The following is a 24,683-nucleotide window of genomic DNA, read 5'->3' on the forward strand; positions in this document are numbered from 1 at the left end:
AGATAGAACCAAAGTCGACGAGGAGAAAGTAAAGGCAATCAAAGAATGGCCAAGTCCTAAAACCGTGAGTGAGGTGAGGAGCTTTCACGGATCGGCCGGTTTTATAGAAGATTTGTGAAGGACTTTAGCACTATTGCTGCTCCATTTACTGAGATCATCAAGAAAGAAGTAGGATTCAAGTGGGAGCAGGCACAACAGGAGGTATTCCAGACTTTAAAGGATAAGCTAACTAATGCTCCCCTCTTAGTCCTTCCTGATTTTCTTAGAACATTTGAAATCGGATGTGATGCCTCTGGAATAGGTATTGGTGCTGTTTTGATGCAGGATCGAAAGCCTATAGCCTATTTTAGTGAGAAGCTTGGAGGTGCTACCATGAATTACCCCACATATGACAAAGAGATCTATGCTTTGGTTCGAGCGTTACAAACATGGTAACACTACTTATGGCCTAAAGAGTTCGCCATACTCACGGATCATGAGTCTCTTAAACACTTAAAGGGGCAGCAAAGCTCAACAAGAGACACGCAATGTAACACCGCCGACTCGGTCTAGATCCGAGTGTAATGACCGGCCGCGCAACAATCAAACAAGAACATGCACGGCCGACAGTTCGAATCCAAACCGGATCGATGGTGCTACTGTTGTGCGCACAGACTGATGGCCCGAGATTCTTAGTCGTGCACCAATCAAACAAGAACATATACGTCCAAGAGCCTAAGGTCGACGTTTGCACACGCTGTTCCTACCAAATGCGTCTCCCAGCTTTTCAACCTGAGACATGTCCGATAGTTGGTTCGTCCCGGACGAAGACTAGTATCATTCGAAATCCCGAACTTTTATAAAACATACTTTTACTACATTGTTTGTTATATAATGGGCGCCCCTAAGAAAACACTATAACGAAAACAACTTAAATCATACTTGGTTTTGCAAAAGGCACAAAATCTACACCAACGGTCCTAAACTTCTCTTGTCCAAATTGGCTACCCACTATGGTCACCTGCAAAATAAGTAGAGTCGTGAGCACTTATTGCTCAGTGAGTTCGGTTCCCCCTAACCGTTCAAGCAATAACCCAAAAACCCCAAACATCACGCAAAACATGCATCACACAACAACAATAATAATCTCACATCAGATGCATGATAATATATACTTATTATACATGCATACACCCAACATACACTCAAACGCCAAATCTCTCAGATGCTATTGACCGGATCCCGCACAAAGAAAAATCTCACATTTTGCACAAATCGGACTCCAGCCACACAAGCTAAAAAGTCGCGACTGTCTTCTCTCATGCATCACTCATAAACCCGAGATTTTACAACATTCTTATATCCGTCTTGCAAGGCCGGATATCTCATCACATCACATGGCTGAGGGAAGCGTCACATGGCATCAAACTCACATCTCTCATCCACACGACACTAAAATATGTGCTAGTGCACGTGCCGTGGATTCATATCGCAAATGCAACACGCAATATATATATATATATATATATATATTTCTACTTGCTTTGCAGTAAAACAACAAGCAAACCCACACCGAGACTCACCTTGGCCTTTCCAGACAATAACAGTTTCTTATGGTTTCGGATAAACTCTTTGTTCACCTACATAACTTAATTTTTATAGAGATCCGACCAGAACCGAGCCAAACAGAGGTCAGATTTGGATTCAACACAAAAAACTAGGTTAGACAGGTGACTTCGAACTAAAATGACATACCTGACTGATCCTGACTAGCAACCCGACTATGACTCGCACGGTGGTTCGCGGTGGTCGACGGCGGTCACGGTCGCCGGAACTTTTCTATCAGAGCTTTGCTGCTATTTTCTATATTAGAAACTAAATCCTAAAGCTTCTATTTATAGGGAAATATGGAGATTCTAAAAATATTCCGGAGCAACTGTGTCGTGCTTGCAGAAAAGATTCCCGAGCAGCTGCGTCGTATTTGCGTTTGGAAGCGTAAACAGGTGAAGCAGGACACGGAGCTGCTGTGTCGTGCTTGGCGTGTACCGGCGCGCGGAGAGCGTATCCCGATGCTTGCAGGGTTTATCCCGCTGCGTGAAAAGCTTTTCCCGGCGCGTGTCTGGTGTGTGTCTAAGCTGCTCAAGCAGGCAAGCAGGCAAGCAGGCAAGCAGGCTGCTGAGTCAAGCTGCTGAGTCATCGAGCAGCTTATTCTGACCAAACCATTTTTTACCTTCCGATCGAATCGAAACGAGCCACCAATCCACCCGCGCGACTAAATATTTGACTTCCTTAGATGAAAACTTAACTTCTATAGCTAAAACTTAAAGCTCTTGACCATTAACCTTAGCTGCTTCCTTGTTTTTCTAAGCTTTTTCATTGACCGCGTTCTGATCTCTTGAATGGGTTATTACACGCAAGGTGGGTGGAATTTATAGAAACATTTTCATATGTGATCAAATACAAACAAGGTAAAGACAATGTGGTCGTCGATGCATTGTCTCAGAGGTAAGCCTTGATCTCTACTCTTGATGCTAAGCTCATAGATTTGAGCAACTCAAACACTTATATGCATCTGATTCTGATTCTAGAGAGAAATACCAGTCTTGTGAAAAGTTTGCCAAAGACCATTATTTTAGGCAAGATGGATTTCTTTTCTATGACAACCTTTTATGCATCACTAACTGTTCTATTCGAGATCTTTTAGTCAGGGAAGCACACAGAGGAGATCTTTTAGTCAGGAAAGCACACAGAGGAGATCTTATGGGTCATTTTGGTATTACCAAGATTTTGAAAGTAATGTAGGATCACTTTTACTGGCCGCACATGAAGAAAGATGTGGAGAGAATCTGCAAGAGATGTGAAACTTGTAAACAGGTTAAGTCTAAGGTTAAGCCTCACGGTTTGTACTCTCTCTTACATATTCCTTCTCATATGTGGGTTGACATCTCTATGGACTTCGTGCTTGTTTTGCCTAGGACTAAAACAGGAAAAGATTCCATATTTGTTGTAGTGGATAAATTTTTAAAAATGGCTCATTTCATTGCATGTAACAAGACGGATGATGCATCTCATGTAGCTAACTTGTTATTCAAAGAAGTGATTCGTTTACATGGCATTCCTAGGAACATTGTTTCTGATCGTGATACTTATTTTTGGAAAGCATTGTGGTCTAAACTAGGTACTAAACTTCTGCTTTCTACTATATGTCATCCACAAACCGATGGGAAAACTGAAGTAGTCAATAGGACTTAGTCTACTTTACTGCATGCACTAGTTAAGAAAAATCTTAAGTCATGGGAACAAGGTTTGCCTCATGTTGAATTCGCATATAATCATTCGATGCATACTGTTTCTAAGTTTTCCCCATATGAGATTGTTTACGGCTTTAATCCTATAACTCCTTTGGATCTAACTCCCATTTTTTTGGGTGAAAGAGCTAGCATTGATGGGCATAAGAAAGTCGAGTTAGTTAAACAGATTCACGAGAAAGCCAAGAAAAATATAGAGGAAAAAACTAAGCTCTATGTTGAACAAGCCAATAAAAAATGGCGAGAGATGATCTTTGATGTTGGTTATCAAGTCTGGGTTCATCTCAGAAAAAAAAGATTTCCAGCCGAAAGGAGATCAAAGCTTATGCCGAGGGTTGATGGTTTATTCAAGATTACAAAGAAGATTCATAACAACGCTTATCAACTTGATCTCCAAGGTAAGTATAATATCAGTCCTAGTTTCAATGTTTCTGACTTTGCTCCTTTTTATGCAGATGATCCAGATTTGAAGATAAATCTTTATTAAGAAGAGGGGGATGATGTGATTCTGGAAAGCAATAGAGATTTGGAGTTAGAACTAGAAGATGAAGAGCAAGAAGCTGAAGAAATAGCAGCTGATCAAGGAGATGCTTTAGTTGTTCCAAACGGCCCAATGACTCGATAAAGGACTAGGAAACTTAAGCGAACCATTAGAGTTATCATCAAAGGTCTTGATCCGGTCCAAGAGGAAAAAGAGACGGTCACAAGCACTTTGATTGTGATGCAAGTCCAAGACGGCTTAGTGGATTTGAAATCCAGGCTTGTACTCTTTTTCCCTATCTCAAGTTTTGTCCCAATAGGTTTTCTTGAGATTGGTTTTTAATGAGACAATAATGGATCTCATATTTTCTAAGTCCACAAAGCCTTGAAACCCAAACTGTGTCGAACAAGAGAAGCATCTAAATCAAATTCAAACTTGCGAGCTTGTGTTTTTGTGTATTTAATGTTTGCTAGACTCATCTCTTCTTTCTTTCTTCTTTATTTCTCTTGTATCTCTTTGTATCAAACTATCTTATTTTTTATTCTCAAACTCTTTTCAAAGAATAAAATCGTGTTTGCTGGTGTGTCATATCCATCAAACAATTTGAATCAACTTTGTGTGCATCATATCACTTAGGAGATTCAAGCCGGCGTAGAAAGTGTATTCAGCAACTCTTGTGTGTGTCCATTCGCTTCCCTAACCCTTGATTCAAACTTTGTTCGATTGCAAGGCCTATCCTTCTCATTTCTAGTCATTAGAGTGTCGATCAAGGGCAGATCTTTACCAGAATCACATCATGAGATTGGTGTCAGATGTTGTAACATACAACATACTTATCAATGCCCTCTGCAAACATAAGATGCTATCAGAAGAGCCAGAGCATTGTTCTATGATTTAGAGCTAAATTGTTGTTCACCTGATTCTGTTCTGTTCCACACTATTATATGCAGCTTCCTTCAACTGAGCAAGGTTAAAGATGCAGTCCCGCTTCTTGAGAGCATGCTAGATATGAAATTCACCCCAGAGGATGGGGTTAAATGCAGACTGCGTCGAGTTCTTGCTTGTGCTGGTGGTCGTAAAGCCCTTCAACCATTACTTGACACGTACAGGAAGAGCATTTTCGAGTGAATTGAAATCAATGTAATCATAGATGTCATTAACCTGAGGATTTATAGCAATCATGCCATATCCAAGTATGTAAGATTCCAGTAATTTTTCTTCTCCTTTTTGTAATCCTATGACACAATTCTGACAGTAATTTCTCGTGTGCTATTCCAATGATATATACACTCGTTCATATGTACATTTTTCCAATGAGGGGAAAACTTCCTTTCAGAACATAAAAGAATCACCTGTAAATGTACAACAGAAAAAAGCATCAGGCAGGGCAGCTATGTTTGCTAGGCAAAGAAGTATTCCTCCATGAGCCACGCTTAGTGGCCACTAGCTCCGGTGTTGTGTGAGGCTTCTCCACGGCCATCTCTTTCTCTAAGTTTTCTCCAACCCTGAACTCTGGATGTGCATACGCGTTTCGAAAGAAAGCCTTTAGGTTTAGGTTTGGCTCACGTGTGCGTTCCAGTGTATCTTTGACCATGGCTTCCTGATAAGACAAAAGGTAAAAAGAGATAGCTAAGATTTTACTGCTTTCACTCAAAAAGAATATGTGACAAAAGCAGGTTGTTTCCTGACGTATCAAATAATATGCCGGACACTTTTCTAGTACCCTAAACCTCGTTTGTTGTTTTAACTGACCTGTAAAGAATATGTGACAAAAGCAGGTTGGTAACGGCCTTTACAGTGCATGTGGAACCCAATGGTCAGCACCGGAAGCACAAGAAGCAAAGGAGTGGACTTAGGAGCTTGTTTGGTGTTTAAAAGACCCATCAAGAGAAGCTGAGAAACAATCAGTGCGGTCAAGACACGCCTGTGAACATCAGGCCAGAACTTCCCTGCACTCTCATACTTTTGGTTGTACACATTTATAACCTGCAAATGAAGCCTTTCATTGTTAGTCAACAATGCTTAAACTCTGGAGGAATAAGGAACCAGGACGATTCAGTTATCTCTCACCTGATGACGGTACACTACGTAAGCCAGGCCAAAGAAGACGATGATAAAGGGAAGAAGGATGGGGCTAACTGCTGCGTAAACGAGACCAAGAAGGAAGTAGAGTTGTATTTGAGGCTCACCAGTGTTGAATCCTATGGTTCCAGGATCAGTTGCTTCTTCTCTATCGTTCTCGGTTCTCACGAGGAAAGTGTTCTTTAGATGATAGATTATGAGCGGCTTCAACCTCAGTATCTCCCCAGCAACACCTGCCCATCCATCCACCATTATATATGTTATAAAGAAGGTAGCTTTCATTGGAATCGAGACGCCAATTGTCTTTGGAATACTGCAGAAGAAAGCAAGTCAGAAAGATATGAGATTTTCTTGGTGTAACATAGAGCCAAGAAGAGTTTTTAAAAGAACATACTCGTTTGCAGACTGGTTAAGGAAGCTGTTGAGCTGTTGAAACGCAGTCCCCGTGACTATGCTTCCGAGGAAGACATTGATGAACTGGAACATGTAGAATCTACTTGCGGATCTTCTTTCTAATGAGGATGTGCTTACAAAACCTTCGAACTTGGACATTTGCATCAGTATTCTTGGGAGGAAAAGGAGAAATATCTTCAAGGCGATACCAGGAAGAAAGCCTTGGATGATCGACTTTAACAATCTCCTGTCCAAGGATGACCAGAAAAAAAGCGTAAGAGATTCTATCAACAGAGGCATATCCATGGAGATTAAGACAGAGACATACACTTCAATAAGGGGCTTCAAGAAAGGAAAAGCCTTCTCTATCCCTTCAATGTTGGCGAGTGACTGTACAAATGCTATTGGGATCATGAAGAAGAAGGTGAGGAAGAAGTATGCTACTGCGACTATGATCCTCCTAAGTTTAAGGTCTACATATGGCAATGCCAGATTGTCATAGTAGATGTCACGTGGCTCTGCAGCCCACTCGGTTATCCACTCTGTTGGGTCTCTTGACTGTTGAGTTTGAGCACAAATCGCTGCTCCCCAACGGCTCTTGAAAGATACAAAAGCAGCAGGCACTATGGACTTTGTGCCAGTCCTTAACCTCTCTTTCTCCTCAGATATCTGAAAACATCCAAAGCAAGTTTGAGTAAATGTTTCAAATGAGGATGAAGATTAGAAGCAACAGAATTAAGTAGTTGAGATGAACGCTTTACTTCTCTTGTTAGACTCTCAACCATTGATGTGTAGTATTTGATTCCATCAGCTTCTTCACCGCAACAGCCAAGAAATCCCATCTGCTTGTAGACATTGACAATGAGTCTTAAAAAGAAACAAGAAAAGGAGAAACTTAAAGCTTCTGCAGATGTGAGTTTACCTTTATTACTGGCCTTTTAGATAGCGTTCTCATGTGTTTGTTATTATTGTAATCGAGCAGATTCTGCATTTGTTTCCTCGTCTTAACCAATTCTGAGAGTTTGGTTGCATCGTGGACTGCCTGAGTTAAAGCAGATGGAGAATCGTCAAACCAGAAATTAAGTCAGAGATGGAGATATCAGAAAATCCAAAAAGATGATTTTACCTGGAAAGTGAGGTACTGATCTGGATGGTTGACCTTAAAGAAATGTTCAACAAGTTCACAGATTGATTCATGAGGATCTGTAGGAATGTTTCTTACCAGCACCTAACATTGATGGAAACAACCAGGCATTCAGCTTTGAAGGGAGTGATTTTATCAGACACCAAACTCAAGAGGATCAAAAGATTCAAAGTTTCATTACAGTGAACTGGTTAGGTCTCATTTGGTCATTTGCAAGAAACTGTAGCCTCATCAAAGCTATATTCTGGTACTCTCTTTTCAGCATGAAGCATGTCCAGAATGTGATGACATAAGCCATACACAGATGCACCCAAAATCTACTGGAACATGAAGACCAATAAATTATCATATTTAACATTACACTCTTGCAACAAAAGAGAAAATTTCACCAAATTGGGAAAAGTATCTCTCACCTCGCTGATCCATTTGGTATATTTGATAAAGATAGTTTATCAATATCACTGTAAGTTAAATTAGAGTGCTTTAACCGATCCAATCCTTTGTTTGTCCAATTAACAGGCACCATTGCTGTAAAAGCAACACAAGCTATTGGGAAAAAGATCTTGAGCCTGCAAAATTTCCATCAAAAACAATGTCGTCAAGTAAAAGGCTTTAGAGAAATTTAGGAAAAGAGCTTTGAAAAAATATATATACCCGAGTAAGTAGATCCTTAAGTAGACAACAGAATCGAGTCCTGCGTGATCGACAAGCTCGGGTTCAGGCATTTTAAGTGCCTCAGGCATCCAGTTTAGGAATCGAACATAGGACCTGAAGTCCAAGTTGATGAATTTGCTTCCAAAGCCACCGGTTTGTATAGAGCTACTTCTTAAGCCCTTGAGATACCATTTAGGGAAGTAGACTCTGTCATTTACTGGTTGAATCCTGAGTATTGCAAAAGCTATTAAGAAAGCAATTGCTGTGACTATATTGATTGCTGCTGCTACTCCAATATCGTTTATTGTAGCCATGAGATTAAGAAGATAAATACTGTCTTTATCTACCTGAAAAAGAAAGAAATGGATTCAAAGGAAGAAACACAGAATCAGACAAAACTGGGGAATCATAGACTTTGCAAGTTGATGTAATAAATTTAAAAAAAAAACAAAAAAAAAAAATCTAAACTTTCTCTGTTAGTGGTTGACCCAAAGAGCATCGAAACAAACAGGAGAACCATAGGTCACAGTCACAAGAACACTGAAGAAACCAGATTCGCTTAAAAGTAAAGTGAAGAAACCAGCTTTAATAAAAAAGAACAACAAAAAAACAAGATTCTCTTCCATTACCTTCTGAAAGAGCTAAAAAGACAAAGCTCTCGTGTTCTTGTAATAAGAATTCAGGCCAAATTGGCGAAGACAGAACAGAGGAAGAAGAAGAAGAAGAAGGTCGTGTATCTGGAGATTTACTGAGAAAAATCAGTTTTTTTCTTGCCGGGTTTTAGGAAATATGTCTGAAGATTCGTTCGACTAAAGATTACTGCGAATTAATTGCTTAAATCCGTGAAGAAACTGTTGCGCACTTGGCAAAACGTGAGCCTTCTGTATTTATTACAGGAAATAAAAAAGAAAGAAAAAGAGATTTCCTTGAGAAATTAAGATGCCCTTTGATATGAAAGAGACTCAAGAGTAAACTAAAACCGTGACCAAAAGAAAAATGACAAGAAAATAATAGTAAGCACTCATAATTTGGAGTGTGTTTTGGAATCGTCTCCCAACGTTTCTTTTCCGTGTTTTTTTTATGAATAATGATTTATTGGATTTTCGTTTGTTTCTAGTGCATAAAACAAGTGGCTATGATCATTTATTGGCTTTCTTGATTAAAGCTATACTGTTAAAAATACGTGGATAATACAAAGTTTATGGACCCGCCATAAAGAGAAAGAAAGACGGTTAGTTTTTAGTACTTTTTAGCAAGTGTGAACTAGTTTACAAAATGTCACAACCACTATATTGAGATTTTCTATCTTTTTAAATAGTTCTTTTCGGTGGATAATTCAATATCATAAAAGTCGGTATCCAAATATATAAAGATTTTGGATTGCCAAACTGCATTCCCGTATTTTAGTGGGGTGGGTTTTGCCAAAATACTGTATAGAATTCAGAATTTTCCTGCTAAGATATCGATTATTTAAATATTTTTTTTGTACGTATTCTCTTGGTTCTATTCTCCAAGAAAATCTTTGAATGGTACAGTTAATGTTCTTAACTATGAGTGTGTTAAACTGTTAACTTGCCGTCAAGAATAATAACCTTCAAATTAGTGTCATGTTATTTTCTATGTTTTTTATTATCATAAATTTTAAATGCAAGTAACTACTAGACCAAAATTAGTTTCTTTATATGAATGTTGTCGCTATATTCCCACTCATACAAATTTGGTATAATGTTCTTTACTACTCTAATAATGTACTACTGCCATTTCTATAACTACCACTACTAATTAAATATGTTTCGAGCTATAATAAAGGTAGAGGCCTTGAGGGGAATATAATATTAATTAAATATGCGTTTACTCCTTTTAGAAAGAAAGATCTGGATCCACTTGAATAAAACCAAGAAATTAATATTTGTTTAATAGCTATTACACTACGTACTAATGGAAACCAGTAAAAAATTCCAGAACGAAGAACGAAAGAATGCGTGGTCAAAAGATGATCTGAAATTGAAAGCAAAATTTCAGCTTTACAAAGAATACCGTTTTAAAAACAATTTTTTACTTCTTCTTTTAACAAATATATCATTTTACAAAAAAAAAAATCAGTTTACACTTGGTTTTTTTATTTCAAAATTAATTTACTTGAATTTTCACTTAATTAATGTTTTATCCCTTATTCAAAACTAACAATTCTAAAATTTAATTATTTACATTGAATTACTGGTATATGAAAAATTGTTTATTTGTATATTTCTTATATAAAAAAAAAGTAATCTGCGTGTCAAATTTTGAAACGGAAAGAGAGTTATTTTGTTTCAAACTTCCTTTGGATAACTTGCAAAATACAAAAGCTCTTCTTCGTCATTGCTCTATTTTCAACCACAGAAAAAAGTGGACTGAAAGATATATCAAGAAACTATCACCAAGCAAAGTTGGTCTCTCGATCGAATAATTTAGTAAACAATCACTATCAATCATTGTCCCACTGTGGTATATATACTTACATACTAAGCTTCATTGTCTCTTTTTTTTTTTTTTTTTTGGGGTGTCCTACAAATTTTCGACATATTTGGTAAGTAAAGAAACTAGACATTTGAGGTCTCTGGGCTCTACTCATCCGTAAGTGAAAGAGACCTTTTTGTTTCGGATTTTGACTCTCAAGAATCATAAATAATACAAACTGCTTACAAATGGATTTGCTTCCCTGTTCAAACAACTAACAATTTTTCATCATTACAAGCATTTTTCTTCTCCATATCAATGGCGGAAACCGAATTAGCTACTCTTGCCATGAACAGCAATCTGGTGAATGTCCATCTCCTTGAGCATCACAGATCGACCACAAGAGTCACAAGGAGCTGTTCTTGAACCACAATTACTCTCATGTTCAGACATTCCTCTCATCCTGTCTCTAGCATCAGCTGCAGAGTTACCCGCTTCCACCATATCTCCACAGAACCTGCACGCGATTAACCGAAGAGGACAATCTCTTGCTTGATGTTGAACCTGCATCAAAATCGCAAATCTCAGGTTAAAAAAACAGAAACACAACAAAAGGTAAAATGTTAACTACTCGTGTATATGACCATTTAGTATACGCACCATCTGTTCTTTCTCCAGCACTATCCCGCAGCCACAGCTGAGTGGTTCATGGAAGACTTTCAAATGTTTCTCCATCTCTGTTGGCTGCAAAGCTTGCCCACATTTTTCACAATGCAAATGGTTTTTCGCCTCCTCAACTCTGAGAACGATTCCACATCCCGGATGATTACAAACAACGTTGTGTCTGCTACAATACACCTCGTGCAACGCAATACTCCTGCTTGGAATTGAATGCTTACAGTTCCTACACTCTACTGTATCGACATCTGATGAAGATGATAAAGCCCGTTCCCCAACCTTAACTCCATCGCTGCTTTCTTGAACTAGGACCGAAACTTTGTACTCGACTGTTCCTTTGAAGCCGTAAACACCTATACTGTAAGTCCCTGAGCTTAAAGCTCTCTCCTTTGATCCCAAGATCAAGGTCTTTGAACCCACGTCGTGTGAAGACCACTCGTGTTGATTAAGAGAAGGGAATAAAACTGGGTGCTTTGATACATAGAGATCAGTATCCGCTCCATCTTTTTCCACATCTATCTTTACAATAACTTTGATGTTTCCTGCAACTACCTTCTCTACAATAGCCTCGTCAATTGCAAACTTATAATAATCATATCGTCCTTCCTCAACTGTTCCGGACTCGGATTTCCCAAACTGAAGCGGCTTCAACACATGCTGATTCGGTTGATCCGAAACTATATCTGGACTAACTATATCAACCTCAATGTCAGTCTCCAGAACCGAAATGCTCGAGGCAGGTTTTAACTCAAGAACCTGTAGCTTGTAAGAGACCTGACCATAACTTACAGAGAGAACATCGTCTAGAGAAAGTGTAGCATGTTGACGAAGAATAGTTTCGAGGATGGCTTTGTGATTTGGCAAATCTGAGAAACCAAGGTTGTCTGGTTGAAGCTTTGCGTAGCTGCCTTTAGGAAGACGGATATAACGAATCTGCACCAAAGGAACATCCATTGGTTCATGTGTTGAGAACAAGTTGCTCCAAACGTGTGGAGGAAGCCCAACGGTGCCATCTTCAGCAGTAAACTCAAGAACACCAGAGTGTGTTGTCTTTTGATTATCAGTGTGGTCAGCTACAGAGAGCTCAAAGTACAAAGGACCTTTATTGAAAGCTCCTTGATCAGACAACTCCGTGAAACACGATGGAGGCAGTTTTATCTTATCACCAATGCCTTGGAAATGAACAGCCTGGAAGACTCGTTCAAACACTATACCTCCTCCAGCAATTAAACTTTCTTGCATATGTTGATCAGCCTGGAGACAGGATCAATTCAATAATCAGAGAGAACACAATAACAAACTATCAAGCTACCAAAAATTTGCAGTAAGCTAACAAATATAAAAAAGATGGTCAATTTAGATCTTACGAGCTTCAAAGCAAGATGGGTCAATGTCAAAAATTAGTTATACGCATCAAAATCTGCTATGTTCCCAAAGGAAGAAGACTCATTTTTTTCTATAAATACGAATCATAAGATCTAAATTAGAATGCCAATTGCAGAGAATTATTAAAACCGATTCTCGAATCAACAAAATCCCAATTTTACCAGTAATCCAGAAACCTAGGAGAATCGAATTCTTAACTTCCAAAACCAACGATAAGAGCAGCGTGAGACTAGCTAGATACGGACCTTAATCTGGGTTTCAATGGCGTCAAGCCTTCTGGCTCTCTGAGAAGCTTCAATGGCTTCGCGTTGCCTTTTCGCAGCATCCTTTGCTTTCTTCTCTCGTTCGAGCTTCAGTTTCGCTCTTTCTTTCCTCTCTCTCTGCTCTCTCTCAAGCTTCTCCCTCGCCGATCTAAGCTCGAAATCCATCTTTGATAATTCGAAAGGTTGGTGAAAACACAAAGATAAAAAAAAAAATGAAGTTGAGGAAAAAAGGAACCTTTTTTTCTCTCTTGTTCTTCAAGAAATATACCTGAGACGAGACGAGACATCTTACGATATTTATTAATTTATTAAATTTCTAATAGTCAATTGAGTTTCTGGAACGATCTGGGCCACTCTTGAAGTCCTTTACGGCCCTGTTACAATCTTTGAAACCCAATCAACAAGTCACAAATGCAAAATAATCATCATGCGTTTTTAGCAGAAAATTAGCAATCAATCCAGATGTAATTTATACTAATCACACTCACACAGATAAAAACCAACCTGCTACTTAAAAACATAATCGCATTGGCCGAGATAAAAAAAAATTCTTACCAGAATAACACACTTTTTTCTTTTGATAAAATATTTGTTTATTGATTACATAAAAATAAAAATATTACAGAGCATAGAGGACCCAATGACTAAGTAGCTCTTTAAAACACACTTTAAAAATAATAAATCCTAGATGTTCTAATTTTTTTCTTTCTATAAGTCATTGTTAAAAACTATGATTACGAAATTATAAAAATATTTTAGTCAACTAGTTAGTCATACTTTATGTTTTTGATTATCAAAATATTTGAATATCTCTTTTCAATTACTATGATCATATGACAAGTCATTTCCTCTTAGTCTTGTCATTATCATCCACCACAAAATATTGTCAAATTCATCGATAACTATGTTCATGATTTTCTTTGCATTTTTTAGTTGATGAGTATACTCGCTTTTTAGAAAAAAATTGTGTGAGAAATTATGACTATAAATAGTTATAGTTTAAGATCAATTTTAGATTTATTTTTATTTTGGTTTTGTTTTCTATAGATTTTAGTTACTATGGATCATATGTTATTAGCCAAAAAGAGAGGAAAATAAAGAAAGAAAACTGATGATGAGAAAAACCACACAATATGGTTTTTAGTATTTCTTTCAAATTTAGTTAGAAACACTCAAGAATTTGTATATAAAATTGCACGAGTTCTGAACAAAAAAAGTGTACAAGCATTAAAAAACGCTATGACTAAGTATTATAAAGAAAAGGGGGTATGAAAGATATGCTAACATTTACATAGTTTCAAAAAATCATCAATCATCAATTCATGGAGGCTTTCATGTGTCCATGATCCTAGAAAAATCTCTAAAACATTATCTTTCAGCCATGTTCATGTTTGAAATAAAAAATGATGAAAGAGAAATGTTGAGAGTTGAAAAAAATAAAGGAGAAATGTTGAGAAGTTCATGGATGTATTCAATTCGTTGAATACACTGGCTTGGGGATGAGTGAGGCTCTAGAATGAGTGAAAGTACATCTCCTTGATGCTCAATCTTCTAAATTTATAGAGGTGACAAGATCCACAGCCACAAATGTCCAGCATAAAACTGAAAAATAAAGCAAATAGAGAAATAAAAAGGAAGAGAAGTATTTACAGTGATTTGAATCAAACCTTATGGCAAAAACCAAATAAAAAAACGTCTAGTTTCTGTTTCTCTTCTAATCATATGTTTTAGTGATTTGAATCGAAGTGATTTATGGTGAAAATATTGGTCTTTAACGAGTCCAACTATCTTTTCTTCTCATCTACGATTAATCAGCTCACGTGCTAACAAAATCTCTGAAACATTTTCTTTCAGCCATGTTCATGTTTGAGATAAAGAAGGATGATGGAAGAGAAATGTTGAGAGTTGAAAAGAATAAAGGAGAAATGTTGAGAAGAAAGGAGAGTTAAAGATTAAACTATGTTATGAACCAAAAAAACAATATACTAACTTTTTAATTGTAAATTTGGTTAATATTTTCTGTGTAATCAGTGTGGGGCTCAAATCTTTTCCAACTATAAATTTATGAATGAAAGAAAAGTAAATAAATGCAAAAGTAAGATACACCAAATATAGTATGTTGTTGGTATAACAAAAATACATTACACATGTATCGCTTGGAGTTGACTCATTTATACTTATGGACAATTTGCATAAGAAATTTGTTGTAAAACACAAATCATTATTTCACCAGTATGATCTTTTATACTCGTACCTATATATCTTTCTCAAATTATATATACAAGTTTCTTATAATAATCCTATTTTGTTAATTGAAAAATAAGAAAAGAATGATCATATAACATTAGAACATGCTTGTCACATTCCATATATATATGGCAGTAAAAGCTGAGCATTTTCATTTATCAAAATCATCCAAAATCATCAGTATAAGTATTCCAACAAAATGTTTGTTATGTATCATTCATTATCACTGTCATGTTTATCAGCAGAATCATTCCTAGCATTTTATAGATCATAAACAACCATAATAACATTCTAATTTAAATAAATATTCATTACCATTAAAATTTCAATATTTTTTTGATATACTTTTAGTGCAAATAACAATTTATTATTTCATATTAACATTATATTTTGATTACCACTCCCTCTATTTTTGTTTATAGGTTGTTTAAAATTATTCACACAAATTAAAATATTATTTTTTACTATACACTTCATAATTTATCTCTCTTATTAATATATTATAATAATAAAGTTTAAACTGAAAATTTGTCTAAAATTCTGCATTAAAAGTCAAAAATAAAACTTAATTAGAAATAAAAATAATTTTAAAATTACCTAGAAACTGAAACAGAGGAAATAGTATTAAATTTTATACAGAAAATAAATTATTTTAACATGGAAATTGTTTTTAGAAAAATCATTTATCTTTTTCTAAGCATATAACATAATATATGTAACGTTCTTCTTGACTGAAAAAAGTCTTATCGGTACAACATTTTGTTCGGTCGATAAGACATTTCAAATTTTTATAAAAGTACATTTGAATTCTTTTATCAAAAAACAATTTGTTTTGATTTCTTAGTCATATATTAGAATGAATTATGATAATAAGCACCATATATAGTCACAAATATCTTCTAATTAACTGAACTTAATTAAAAAAGATATCATAAAAAACAAAACTGAAGAAACGAAAGATGTTTTAAATATGTTGAATTGGATTTATGTCTAGCTAATAGTTTAGAATATGTTTATTACTATAACTAAATGTCAATTTCAAAATATATATCCCAAAAAACATATATTTACAAAGGCCCATAGGGGAGTGTTTCTATTTTCTTAACATGGGCACAGCCCTGTTTATCAGTAATGCTTATATTATGCGGATTTCATGTTTGATTTCTTGTAATGTTTCTGTCTTCTTCTTCGATATCCTCATGTGTAATTTTGTTTTGAAAACTAATTCATTATTTTCTAGTTTATTTCAAATTACAGTATGAGTTAAGATAAAATTAATAAATTAACAAATTAAGAACACTTCTTTTCTGAGAAACCACAAATTAAGTACACAAATATTTAAACTTTTAGATAAACGATCTACTCTTGGGTAGTCTTATGTGTATATGATTTTCAACACTGCTAGGTTCAAGCAAATCATTCATAGATAAAGGTTATTTTTATTCAAGTTGACTCAAATACAAAAACAACAATACAATTTGTTATAGAGAACTGGATTTTCCATATAAATATATATTTTAAAGATTTGAAAAGAAATTGGAAAAATTGTCGATAGCATTCTTGGCAGCGCAATTTTTAGCACTATCTTTCTTGACAAGATGGTGTCCACGTCCAACCAAATGATCCTCAATAAAGACACGAACATTTTTATTATCTTCCCAAGTACTGTCGTCAAACCTCAGTTTCAAGTTCTTCTTCTGACACATCTCATTGAGTTCTGTCATTGGATGGTTCTCCAGTTTATCTAAAGCTATTATTGGCTCCAACAATGGTTTTACCACCTATAATTTTACCATTTTTAACCAAGAAAAATTTCATCGATTAGAAGATCATATGTATATAGTTAATCACTCTAATTAATTAAAGAATAGTTATGAAATAAAAATGCAGTCACCTTCCAGACGGTGTCAATGGAGTCGCAGTCGATGAAGAGAGCTCCAATGGTAGACTCTACTATGTCTGCTAGAGATTTAGGGACTTTCAAGAGACCACGAGAATGTAATGGATATTTTTCTATTGCTTTTGCAAATTCCAATATCTGCAAATTCCAACACGCGATATGTGTTAACTATGATGTAAATATACTTTATAATTAATTTATTAATGACAATCGACATGTACACAAATTATTGGAAGAGTAAATGTCGTGCCTAGAAAATAATTCACGTCATTTCACACGTTCAAGTAAATATATCTAATCATTCAATCAAAATTAAACATGATGAAAGTTTAACCCAAGAAAAAATAATGGAAGGTAAAGAGCAAATAAGAAAAGTCAACGAAGACTAGGGTTTTTTAACAAAAGTGACTTACTTGGTCCTCAAGCAAGGGCTTCTTATGACGGAGGCAGAGATGTAGATTGTGTTTCACAGCGACTCTGGCCAATTTCTCGGTATCAACGTTGACCGCTCGGAGATTGGTCAGCAAACCGGGTGCAGAATCCGGATAACGAGAAAACAAATATTTGGTCATAACCATATTTAAGACCGTATCTCCATAGTATTCAAGGCGTTCGTAGGAAACGCAGTTATCATCGAAAGATGCGTCTGTGAACGCTTGCTGCAGCAAACTCTTGTTTTTGAATTCGTAGTTCAATATCTTCTCCACGAACTCGATGTCCAAAGGGGGCTGGTCTGGATCGGTGGAGATTTTTGCGGCTCCTGATCCGTTTATTTTGTTGTTGTCTTTAGCTCCGAGGCTCAAATTCAGCAGTCGCTGGAAGGATTCAGCGTCTGCGTTTGGGAGTTGCGTTCCCATAGGGACAGGAGAGAGCGAGAGAGCGAGAGAGAGAAAGATCTGTCTCTTTCTGATTTTGGTGTTTGTTTCTTGTTAATTAATACCCTTTTATACACGTCTTCTTTGTTATGAATTCTTCAATATTGTCATAGTTGGTCATTATATAATTTGTAAGGAGCCAGAAGTAAGAAAAATCATTATTAATTAATATCATATATATACTAAATTTTGTGTCCACGCGTAGCGTGAATATTTTGTTGATAAAAAATTATATGCAATCAATTATATTTATTAATATATAAATTTTATATATTAGGGTTTTAATTATATATTAAAAATATTATGGTGTTAATCTAATAATTTTTATGTAAATTATAAGGTTTAACGGTTTTTTTGAATTTATATATAATATATCATATTTCAAAAACGTATTATTTGGTCAAACATTTATAAGTTAATATATTTAAACTAACTAAATTTTTTTATAAATTAATCAAATAATACTGTTTAAACATAGTATTGACATGATGATAAAATATTATACATTCACTTTTTTAAATCAAGAAGATATTTTTTTCATCATTTTAACTTTTATTCCAATTATATATGTGTTCTTTAAAAATAACAGAGAATAATAAACTTTAAAATTTAATATTTTTTCTTCTCTTGTTTAACCAATAAAAATTTTATTTTGATATATTAATTTAAAAATAAACTAATAAATAAAATGTGTGCTTTAAAATTAACAACAAATTTATAGTGGAAACCAAAACAATAGTTAATATGAAATGATTTTATGTGAACTAAATATATTTTTGTCAGTTGGTTGTGTAAACATTTAAATAATTTTTTAATGATTATACTTTATACATCATCTCTTCTAATAAGAATGAAACTTTTTTTTCTTCATCATGTTCATTTTTATTCTTATTATATCTGTTTTTTAATGATATATCATATTTATTTATTTTAATAATTTTAATATGAATTATATTCAGTTTCATCATATTCATTTCTTACTTCTTCTAATTATAATTAAGTGATAAAGAATATAATTAATAGATGTATTTAATTTGTGTGAAACAGAAAGAACAAAAACAAAACAAAGGGAAAACGATTAAATAGTCTTGAAAATTAGTTTTGTACGTGGATATTTTAAGACGACCGTCTCAAAGTTGATTAAACGCATATGAGATGTTTTTATTTTTTCATAAATACCAAATTAATCTTCTTTTTTTTTTTTAAATTCGGGACATGTTCAACCTTGCAATTTAATACAAAAAGGACATGTAGTATTTGCAAATTGGGTTAATTTAAAAGTCAATAAGGAATCTTTGAATAAACGACATGCAAAGAAGTTTCAAATTGAAAGTTGAAACAAAAAAGAAGGTGACTTTTGACTTTGTAAAATTAAGTATATATTGGGTTGTTTTAGTTGTCCTCGAGTATGACATTGATCATCAACTCATTGACTAAAAACACAGATATGAATAAATTCATTAAAATGAGCAATTTGATCTAAGAAATAACAAAAACAAGCATGAAAGAGAGGTAAAAAAAAATGCAAAAAAGCATACAGCTAACAAAAGAAAAACGATGAACTGTGTTCATAGATCAATTTCGTTCCACAATACAATACGAATAATAAATATATTTAGTCGTCCTCTCAAGAACTATATCTATAGACCATTTTTCTTACACCACATACTGTTTTTCAACTCCTCTAAGAGCTGAGAAATAAAAAAAATAAAAAAGAAGATCATGAATCAAGAAACCTGAAGAAGTGTTAAGAAAAAGTATTCACTGATGATACTGCCCTCTTCTTCGATCATCGCGCTTTGGTTTCTCCCTTCAAGAACCGATCCTGATTGCTCAAATGGATCGATACCAACTCTTTTGAGAGAGTATTCTTGTTGATAGTAAAAGAGCAAGAAAGCTTTCAACTACCAGAAGGTTTCCCAGCGGCAAGAGTAACCGAAGACGAGAATCTTGGAACAAGAACTGCCTCGTTGCTCACGGATTTGGAAGCAGCCAAATCTTCAAGAAGCTTCCATGTTACTTCTCGTTTGGCTACAACCTCGGTTTTCTTCGCTTCCTCCTCTTGGAACTTTGCTAAGCATTCATCAAACAGAACTTGGTCTGTATCCGCCAATACTTTCCTCACATTCAAAGTCAGACTCTGAACCGCTTGGTTCCAATGTCCCCGTGTGTTTCTCTCCATAGCCGGGAACACAATTGGCATTATCACTTTATGGTTTTGAGTAATCAGGTTTCTTATGTGGTCGTTGTTCCACAGAAACAGAGCTCTCTCAGCCACCTGAACAAAGAAACCAACATTGTGATGATTTTATGAACATATTAGCAGTATTTATAGACATTAACAAAACCGAGACTCGTACCTGAAAATGTGAACTGTTGAGGCATCGTGCGATTTGACGGAATAGAGGAACCATACATCGCTGAAACTCAGCAGCTTGAGTTGCTTCCAAAACTTCTTCCAACTCTCCAAGAAACATAACTTCCTTGGAACTGTTAGTCACTGGCCAATACTTCAAAAGGCCTCTAATGACGGTATCAGCAAGCTTGACGTCTTTCTCTACAAACTGAACAATGCAATAAGAAAGCTGTTGATGATAAGCAGCAGCACATTTAGGCCTGTGTAGTGGAATCAAGGCCCTGACTAGGAAGAGCTTGTGCTCTTCTTTCAACGGCAAAGCGAAACCGTTGATTATACTTCCAAGAATCTCCAGCAACTCTGCGATGCCATTATGCTTTTCAGTTTCGAAAATGAATCTGTAGAAGATGTTGTTTATGGCCTTTCTGATAAAAGGTCGATGCACCATGAACTTCCCATAAATCCGATGCAGAATCGTCTTTAGATACTCTCTCTCTCTTTGATCTTCAGAGTCAAACAAATCCAAAAGCTTCAATACGAAAGAATGGTCGATATACCTCTTTGCAAGCTTCGCATCGGTCATCGGCGAGGCAACGAATCTGAGGAGAAGCTCATAGACAACTTGAAGATGAGGCCAAGCCGGCTCTAGCGCAGGCTCCTCATCGTCTGCATCAAGCGTTTCTAGGAGTTTGCTCTCGTGATTCGCGGAAGGAAACGTCCTGAAGAGATTAACCACAGCCATCTTCGCAATCTCTTGCATCGCAGCGTCGCTGAACTTTGTTGAAACTGTTGCGATATAGTCTACAAGCTCGAGCAAAGTCTGCCTTTTTATCTCTTTCTCTCTGAGATTCTTCGATGGGTCACTGAAGTCGAACACAACGCAACACATGCTCAGTTTCTTGATGAACAGGTTCGGTTTCTCCGAGCTAGGAACGTCTCTGAAGCTTGGCAAAGCTTCATAAACCGGAAACGCACCAGCTCCCGATGGTTTATTGGCTTGATTGGTTCTGTTGTTAACTAACGGTGGAAAAGCAGGAACAGTGCCATTTGCTCCATGTGAATTCGATGTAGATGATTCCATAAACACATTATCTCTACCTTCTCCGTTTGGATTCGGGTCGTTGTGCGATGATTTCGAAGGTTTTCTGGGTAATTTCCCAAATATCTGCTTGATCATAGTTACAGAGAACCTAATTATCGCCCTCCAAATTGGGCTAAAACCCTCTTTTTTCTTGTCTACTTCGCCACGAGAAAATCAAAGGCCTAAATTAGCAGAATACGTCAGAGTTTTCAGCACTTTTGTCGACTAAACCAGTTAAAACCCAAGTTTCTTGATTCTTAAATAAAAACCCTAATCATTGAACATCCCTGCATGCAAACGAATCAAAAATTTCAAAATCGGAAGCATAAACTCGCAAATTGAATTGAAGATTAAGTCAAAAAGATCCAGTAAAATAAGAAAAATGTAAACTTGGGAGACTTAAACGATAAAGGAACAGCTTACAAATTGGGAGATGAGTAGAGAGATAGAAAGAGAGATCTGGGTGGGCACTCGAGATGAAATCAAAGAAACCCTAAAAAAAATGCCAGCTTCGAGGAAAAAGGGATCTTGTGATAAAACCCTGTAAAAAAAACGGCTTCTTTTTTTTTCTCCCACCAAACTGAATCGAGCAAGAGAGAGAGAGAGAGAGAGAGAGGTGAAAGAAGAAAAAGGCAACGAAGCACACAGAGCAAGAGGAAATCTGGGAAGATACAGAACAGAATAGGGAGGATTAAGGTTGTAATGAAACAAAAATAGGAAAAATTAATAAAATGGTCACTCGCTATCTCTTTCTCTATATCCTTGAATTTCACTGTAAATCTCTGGCTTCCTTCGGATTCCGAATAACAGACATAGAGAAAAATAAATTAATCACAAAAAAAGAAGTTTTTGGAAGACGGGAAAATGAAAACCAGAGAATCGACAGATGGGCAGGGGCAGGTAGGTCAATTTACCTTTATGTCCTTGATTTCAGGGAGCGTATATGTGTGTGGAGTTTAAGAAGTAACTGGTCAATTCGTAAATTCACGAGTCCCAAACTTATATACATAACTTATTGGATTAACACGATTAATTCTGTCTCAAAAAAAGATTTGGTAGTTGAGTCGTTTAGTAATGCGATTTAGAAGCCAAAGATCCAAAATTGATTTGCAAAAAAGGGATGCCAAGATACTGAAAGAAATAAAGATTTGATGAACCTCAATAATATCCAAATCCTACAGAGACATATCCTCGGAGCGTTGACCAAATAGTTGACTCAGCTACACAATTGCAGAAGATTAAAAAAAACAAAGCAGAGAGATACATGAATTGAAGAGATCTTAATAAAAAAAACTAGACTTTCTGGAGGACGACCGAGTTAGCGATACCAGCCTGCTCGATGGTTTGGTCCAAGTCTGTTAACTGTTTAGGAGGAAACCCCATGGTTAGCAACTGGTACTCTTTGGAGCCACCTGGTCTTGAAGCGTCGATGAACCCACGAATGTCTCTGATGGTGTGGTGGTTATTGAACCTGGATACAAGCCGTGTGCCATCTGCCAATCTAAGCTGGATCGAGGTAGTAGGTGCTGCTGGGTCAACAACGAGCCCTCTTGATGGTGCAGGTGCTACGTTCATAAAAGCGGGTACAGTTCGTGGTTCTGCAGCTGAAGAGCTTGATCCGAATCCGCTGGCTCCTAGTAATCTTCCTAAACCTTGGAACGGATTTTTGGGCTTTGACCGCTCCTGTGTGTCAAGAGAGGTACAAACTAAGAAACCTTGACAATACGGCCTTCATCGAATAAAGCTTGGAATTGTCTAGAGTATTATTGAAAGGAAGGGAATGAGAATGAGACTTACTGTGTAATCCTCTTCACGCCTGATGAGATCGACATGAACACGGATCTTCCTGTCTACTGGCTCAAGTTCACGAGGGCACTCTGACTTCGCAATGCTCTGCAAAGACAATGAATATAATAAGGATTCCTGGTGTCCAAGTAAATCGCGATAAGAGCAAGAAACTGAATGTATTAGGTGTCTATCATCAGTGAAACAATATTGATTTATAGGAGCAGTCCATTTCAGTCTTGCAGAATACACCGATCAATTCGAGTTCTATGGTACGGATATTACCTCCATAAAAGTTGCGTTATTGGGGTCATCAAACCTTCTTAAAGGACCATCATCAACTGTGAAACCGTTCCTCCAGAAAGTGATGAAGTGCATAACCACTTGAGGCTGGTCTTGCTGTTGCTGTTGCTGAGGAGAAGAGGAAACAGGTTCACCAGACAACAATCGCGAAGCTCCAGTGAAGCTTCTTGAAGCTGGTCTTGATGGTTCCACGGGTCTGTCAACAGCTGACATCCTAGCTTGCTCAAAAAGTGCATCGACGTCTTTTGCTTTCCTAGGATCTTGAACCATCATCCCACTAAAAACATGCACAATCCCAAAATCTCTGTTAGCTACAAAGAAACTTTAAAGAATTGAAAAGACGAGCAGAAAGCCCACACAAAACAAATGAATATAGTCTGAACATGTCTCTCTCCTATGGATTCAGCTATACACAAGATATGGCCATCGCTACAATATCACTGATCCATCAATACCACAATTCTTCATCTTTGTGCATAGATTAGTCTCCTCCAGGAAGCACATTGCTTAATTTATGACCATTCCCCCAAATTTCTTAAGGTTTACTCACAGTGCTAAGTATGCTCATAAAAGTGAAAAAAATTCATCGGATACAAACAATGAGAAGAAAAACAATGAGTACACAAATTTACCTTTTCTCTCCGCCGGTATAATACTCTTGCGCCTCATCAGAATCACTACCTGCACCACCAGCCGGAGAACGGTTCAGATCAGCGAAGGTACGGATGTTCCCAGCGTGTTGACGGCTCCTAGTACTCCGGCTACCCGACGGTTTGTCAGCTTGCTGATTCTGCGAGGCGGCGCCTTTCGATCGGAGACGGTAAGGCGCGTCGCGGGAAGGCGGCGAAGGAGATCGTGACCTCGAAGGAGAGGTTTCAGACGGAGAGTAATCGGGAGATTGAGATTGAGAAGGAGATGCAGCCGGAATCGAAGAAGGAGGAAGGTTAGGGTTTGGGCCAGTTGGTAAATCGGCGGCGGCTGCGGCGTCGTTGTCGAGGAAGGTGGAGACGGCGGCGTCTAGATCCCATCGGTGACTTTCAAGGAAGAAAGTAGCTTCTTCTCTTGATGAAGAAGTGATCTCGAGGAAAGAGGTGATCAGTTTGTCGTTCATCGTCATCGTCTTGTTTTCCTCCATCGTTCGATAATTTTTGTTTTCTTTTAGTTTTTCTTTTCCTGATTTCTTTTTCTTCTCTCTTGTTATATATCTTCGGGATCGGAATATATTTCCTTTTATTTACGGGACCGTCAAACTTCTTTTCTCTTTATATACGTTTTGTAAGAAAACGACGTCGTCACATTATTTATCAACGATTTCAATTCTAATGGGCC

The 24,683-nt window shown here is 36.6% G+C and overlaps 5 protein-coding genes across 6 annotated transcripts; all 5 read right to left on the bottom strand.

Moving 5' to 3' along the window:
* Positions 1-5,017: 5,017 nt before the first annotated feature.
* On the bottom strand, positions 5,018-8,968 carry LOC18028808 (CSC1-like protein At4g15430). 2 transcript variants are annotated; one of them, XM_024149481.1, is made up of 12 exons: positions 8,671-8,968; positions 8,042-8,388; positions 7,801-7,956; positions 7,569-7,704; positions 7,370-7,471; positions 7,166-7,285; positions 7,005-7,085; positions 6,572-6,912; positions 6,245-6,490; positions 5,839-6,163; positions 5,521-5,754; positions 5,018-5,368 (listed from the first exon to the last, which is right to left on the bottom strand). In XM_024149481.1, the coding sequence occupies exons 2-12, from the start codon at positions 8,353-8,355 to the stop codon at positions 5,147-5,149; spliced, it is 2,277 nt and encodes a 758-aa protein (XP_024005249.1). In that variant the 5' UTR covers positions 8,356-8,388; positions 8,671-8,968; the 3' UTR covers positions 5,018-5,146. The 2 variants fall into 2 exon arrangements, with proteins under 2 accessions (XP_024005249.1, XP_024005247.1); XM_024149479.1 differs by having other exon boundaries at positions 7,569-7,707.
* A 1,718-nt stretch (positions 8,969-10,686) lies between these two features.
* LOC18028809 lies at positions 10,687-13,059 on the bottom strand. The gene is made up of 3 exons (XM_006414449.2): positions 12,790-13,059; positions 11,141-12,412; positions 10,687-11,044 (listed from the first exon to the last, which is right to left on the bottom strand). The coding sequence occupies exons 1-3, from the start codon at positions 12,970-12,972 to the stop codon at positions 10,814-10,816; spliced, it is 1,686 nt and encodes a 561-aa protein (XP_006414512.1). The 5' UTR covers positions 12,973-13,059; the 3' UTR covers positions 10,687-10,813.
* A 3,401-nt stretch (positions 13,060-16,460) lies between these two features.
* Positions 16,461-17,865, bottom strand: LOC18028810 (ribonuclease 3-like protein 3). Its single transcript, XM_006414450.2, has 3 exons — positions 17,368-17,865; positions 16,949-17,092; positions 16,461-16,835 (listed from the first exon to the last, which is right to left on the bottom strand). Exons 1-3 carry the CDS (start codon positions 17,809-17,811, stop codon positions 16,572-16,574), a joined length of 852 nt encoding a protein of 283 aa, XP_006414513.1. The 5' UTR covers positions 17,812-17,865; the 3' UTR covers positions 16,461-16,571.
* A 1,517-nt stretch (positions 17,866-19,382) lies between these two features.
* On the bottom strand, positions 19,383-22,092 carry LOC18028811 (serine/threonine protein phosphatase 2A 59 kDa regulatory subunit B' gamma isoform). The gene is made up of 3 exons (XM_006414451.2): positions 21,690-22,092; positions 20,190-21,553; positions 19,383-20,107 (listed from the first exon to the last, which is right to left on the bottom strand). Exons 2-3 carry the CDS (start codon positions 21,360-21,362, stop codon positions 19,730-19,732), a joined length of 1,551 nt encoding a protein of 516 aa, XP_006414514.1. The 5' UTR covers positions 21,363-21,553; positions 21,690-22,092; the 3' UTR covers positions 19,383-19,729.
* Positions 22,093-22,398: 306 nt separating this feature from the next.
* Positions 22,399-24,556, bottom strand: LOC18028812 (plant UBX domain-containing protein 5). Its single transcript, XM_006414452.2, has 4 exons — positions 23,987-24,556; positions 23,337-23,631; positions 23,064-23,159; positions 22,399-22,949 (listed from the first exon to the last, which is right to left on the bottom strand). Exons 1-4 carry the CDS (start codon positions 24,487-24,489, stop codon positions 22,560-22,562), a joined length of 1,284 nt encoding a protein of 427 aa, XP_006414515.1. The 5' UTR covers positions 24,490-24,556; the 3' UTR covers positions 22,399-22,559.
* Between the last annotated feature and the right edge of the window lie 127 nt (positions 24,557-24,683).

Source organism: Eutrema salsugineum, unplaced genomic scaffold (genome assembly GCF_000478725.1).
Source record: "Eutrema salsugineum unplaced genomic scaffold, Eutsalg1_0 scaffold_1, whole genome shotgun sequence".
Lineage (NCBI taxonomy): Eukaryota > Viridiplantae > Streptophyta > Magnoliopsida > Brassicales > Brassicaceae > Eutrema > Eutrema salsugineum.

Bases quoted from the DNA above. Each gene is read 5' to 3' on its own strand.
- LOC18028810 (XM_006414450.2), bottom strand. From the start codon at position 17,811: ATGGGAACGCAACTCCCAAACGCAGACGCTGAATCCTTCCAGCGACTG. The intron at 17,093-17,367 runs GTAAGTCACTTT...TGGAATTTGCAG, and splicing joins AGCCCTTGCTTGAGGACCAA to ATATTGGAATTTGCAAAAGC. The intron at 16,836-16,948 runs GTGACTGCATTT...GTAAAATTATAG, and splicing joins CCATTGACACCGTCTGGAAG to GTGGTAAAACCATTGTTGGA.
- LOC18028809 (XM_006414449.2), bottom strand. From the start codon at position 12,972: ATGGATTTCGAGCTTAGATCGGCGAGGGAGAAGCTTGAGAGAGAGCAG. The intron at 12,413-12,789 runs GTCCGTATCTAG...TCCTGTCTCCAG, and splicing joins CCATTGAAACCCAGATTAAG to GCTGATCAACATATGCAAGA. The intron at 11,045-11,140 runs GTGCGTATACTA...ATTTTGATGCAG, and splicing joins TGCTGGAGAAAGAACAGATG to GTTCAACATCAAGCAAGAGA.
- LOC18028812 (XM_006414452.2), bottom strand. From the start codon at position 24,489: ATGGAGGAAAACAAGACGATGACGATGAACGACAAACTGATCACCTCT. The intron at 23,632-23,986 runs GTAAATTTGTGT...GCATGTTTTTAG, and splicing joins TATACCGGCGGAGAGAAAAG to TGGGATGATGGTTCAAGATC. The intron at 22,950-23,063 runs GTAAGTCTCATT...CTTGACACACAG, and splicing joins GGCGTGAAGAGGATTACACA to GAGCGGTCAAAGCCCAAAAA.
- LOC18028811 (XM_006414451.2), bottom strand. From the start codon at position 21,362: ATGATCAAGCAGATATTTGGGAAATTACCCAGAAAACCTTCGAAATCA. The intron at 20,108-20,189 runs GTACGAGTCTCG...TTCTTTGTTCAG, and splicing joins TCAACAGTTCACATTTTCAG to GTGGCTGAGAGAGCTCTGTT.
- LOC18028808 (XM_024149479.1), bottom strand. From the start codon at position 8,355: ATGGCTACAATAAACGATATTGGAGTAGCAGCAGCAATCAATATAGTC. The intron at 6,913-7,004 runs GTAAAGCGTTCA...GGATGTTTTCAG, and splicing joins TTGAGAGTCTAACAAGAGAA to ATATCTGAGGAGAAAGAGAG. The intron at 6,164-6,244 runs GTATGTTCTTTT...TTTCTTCTGCAG, and splicing joins CTTAACCAGTCTGCAAACGA to TATTCCAAAGACAATTGGCG.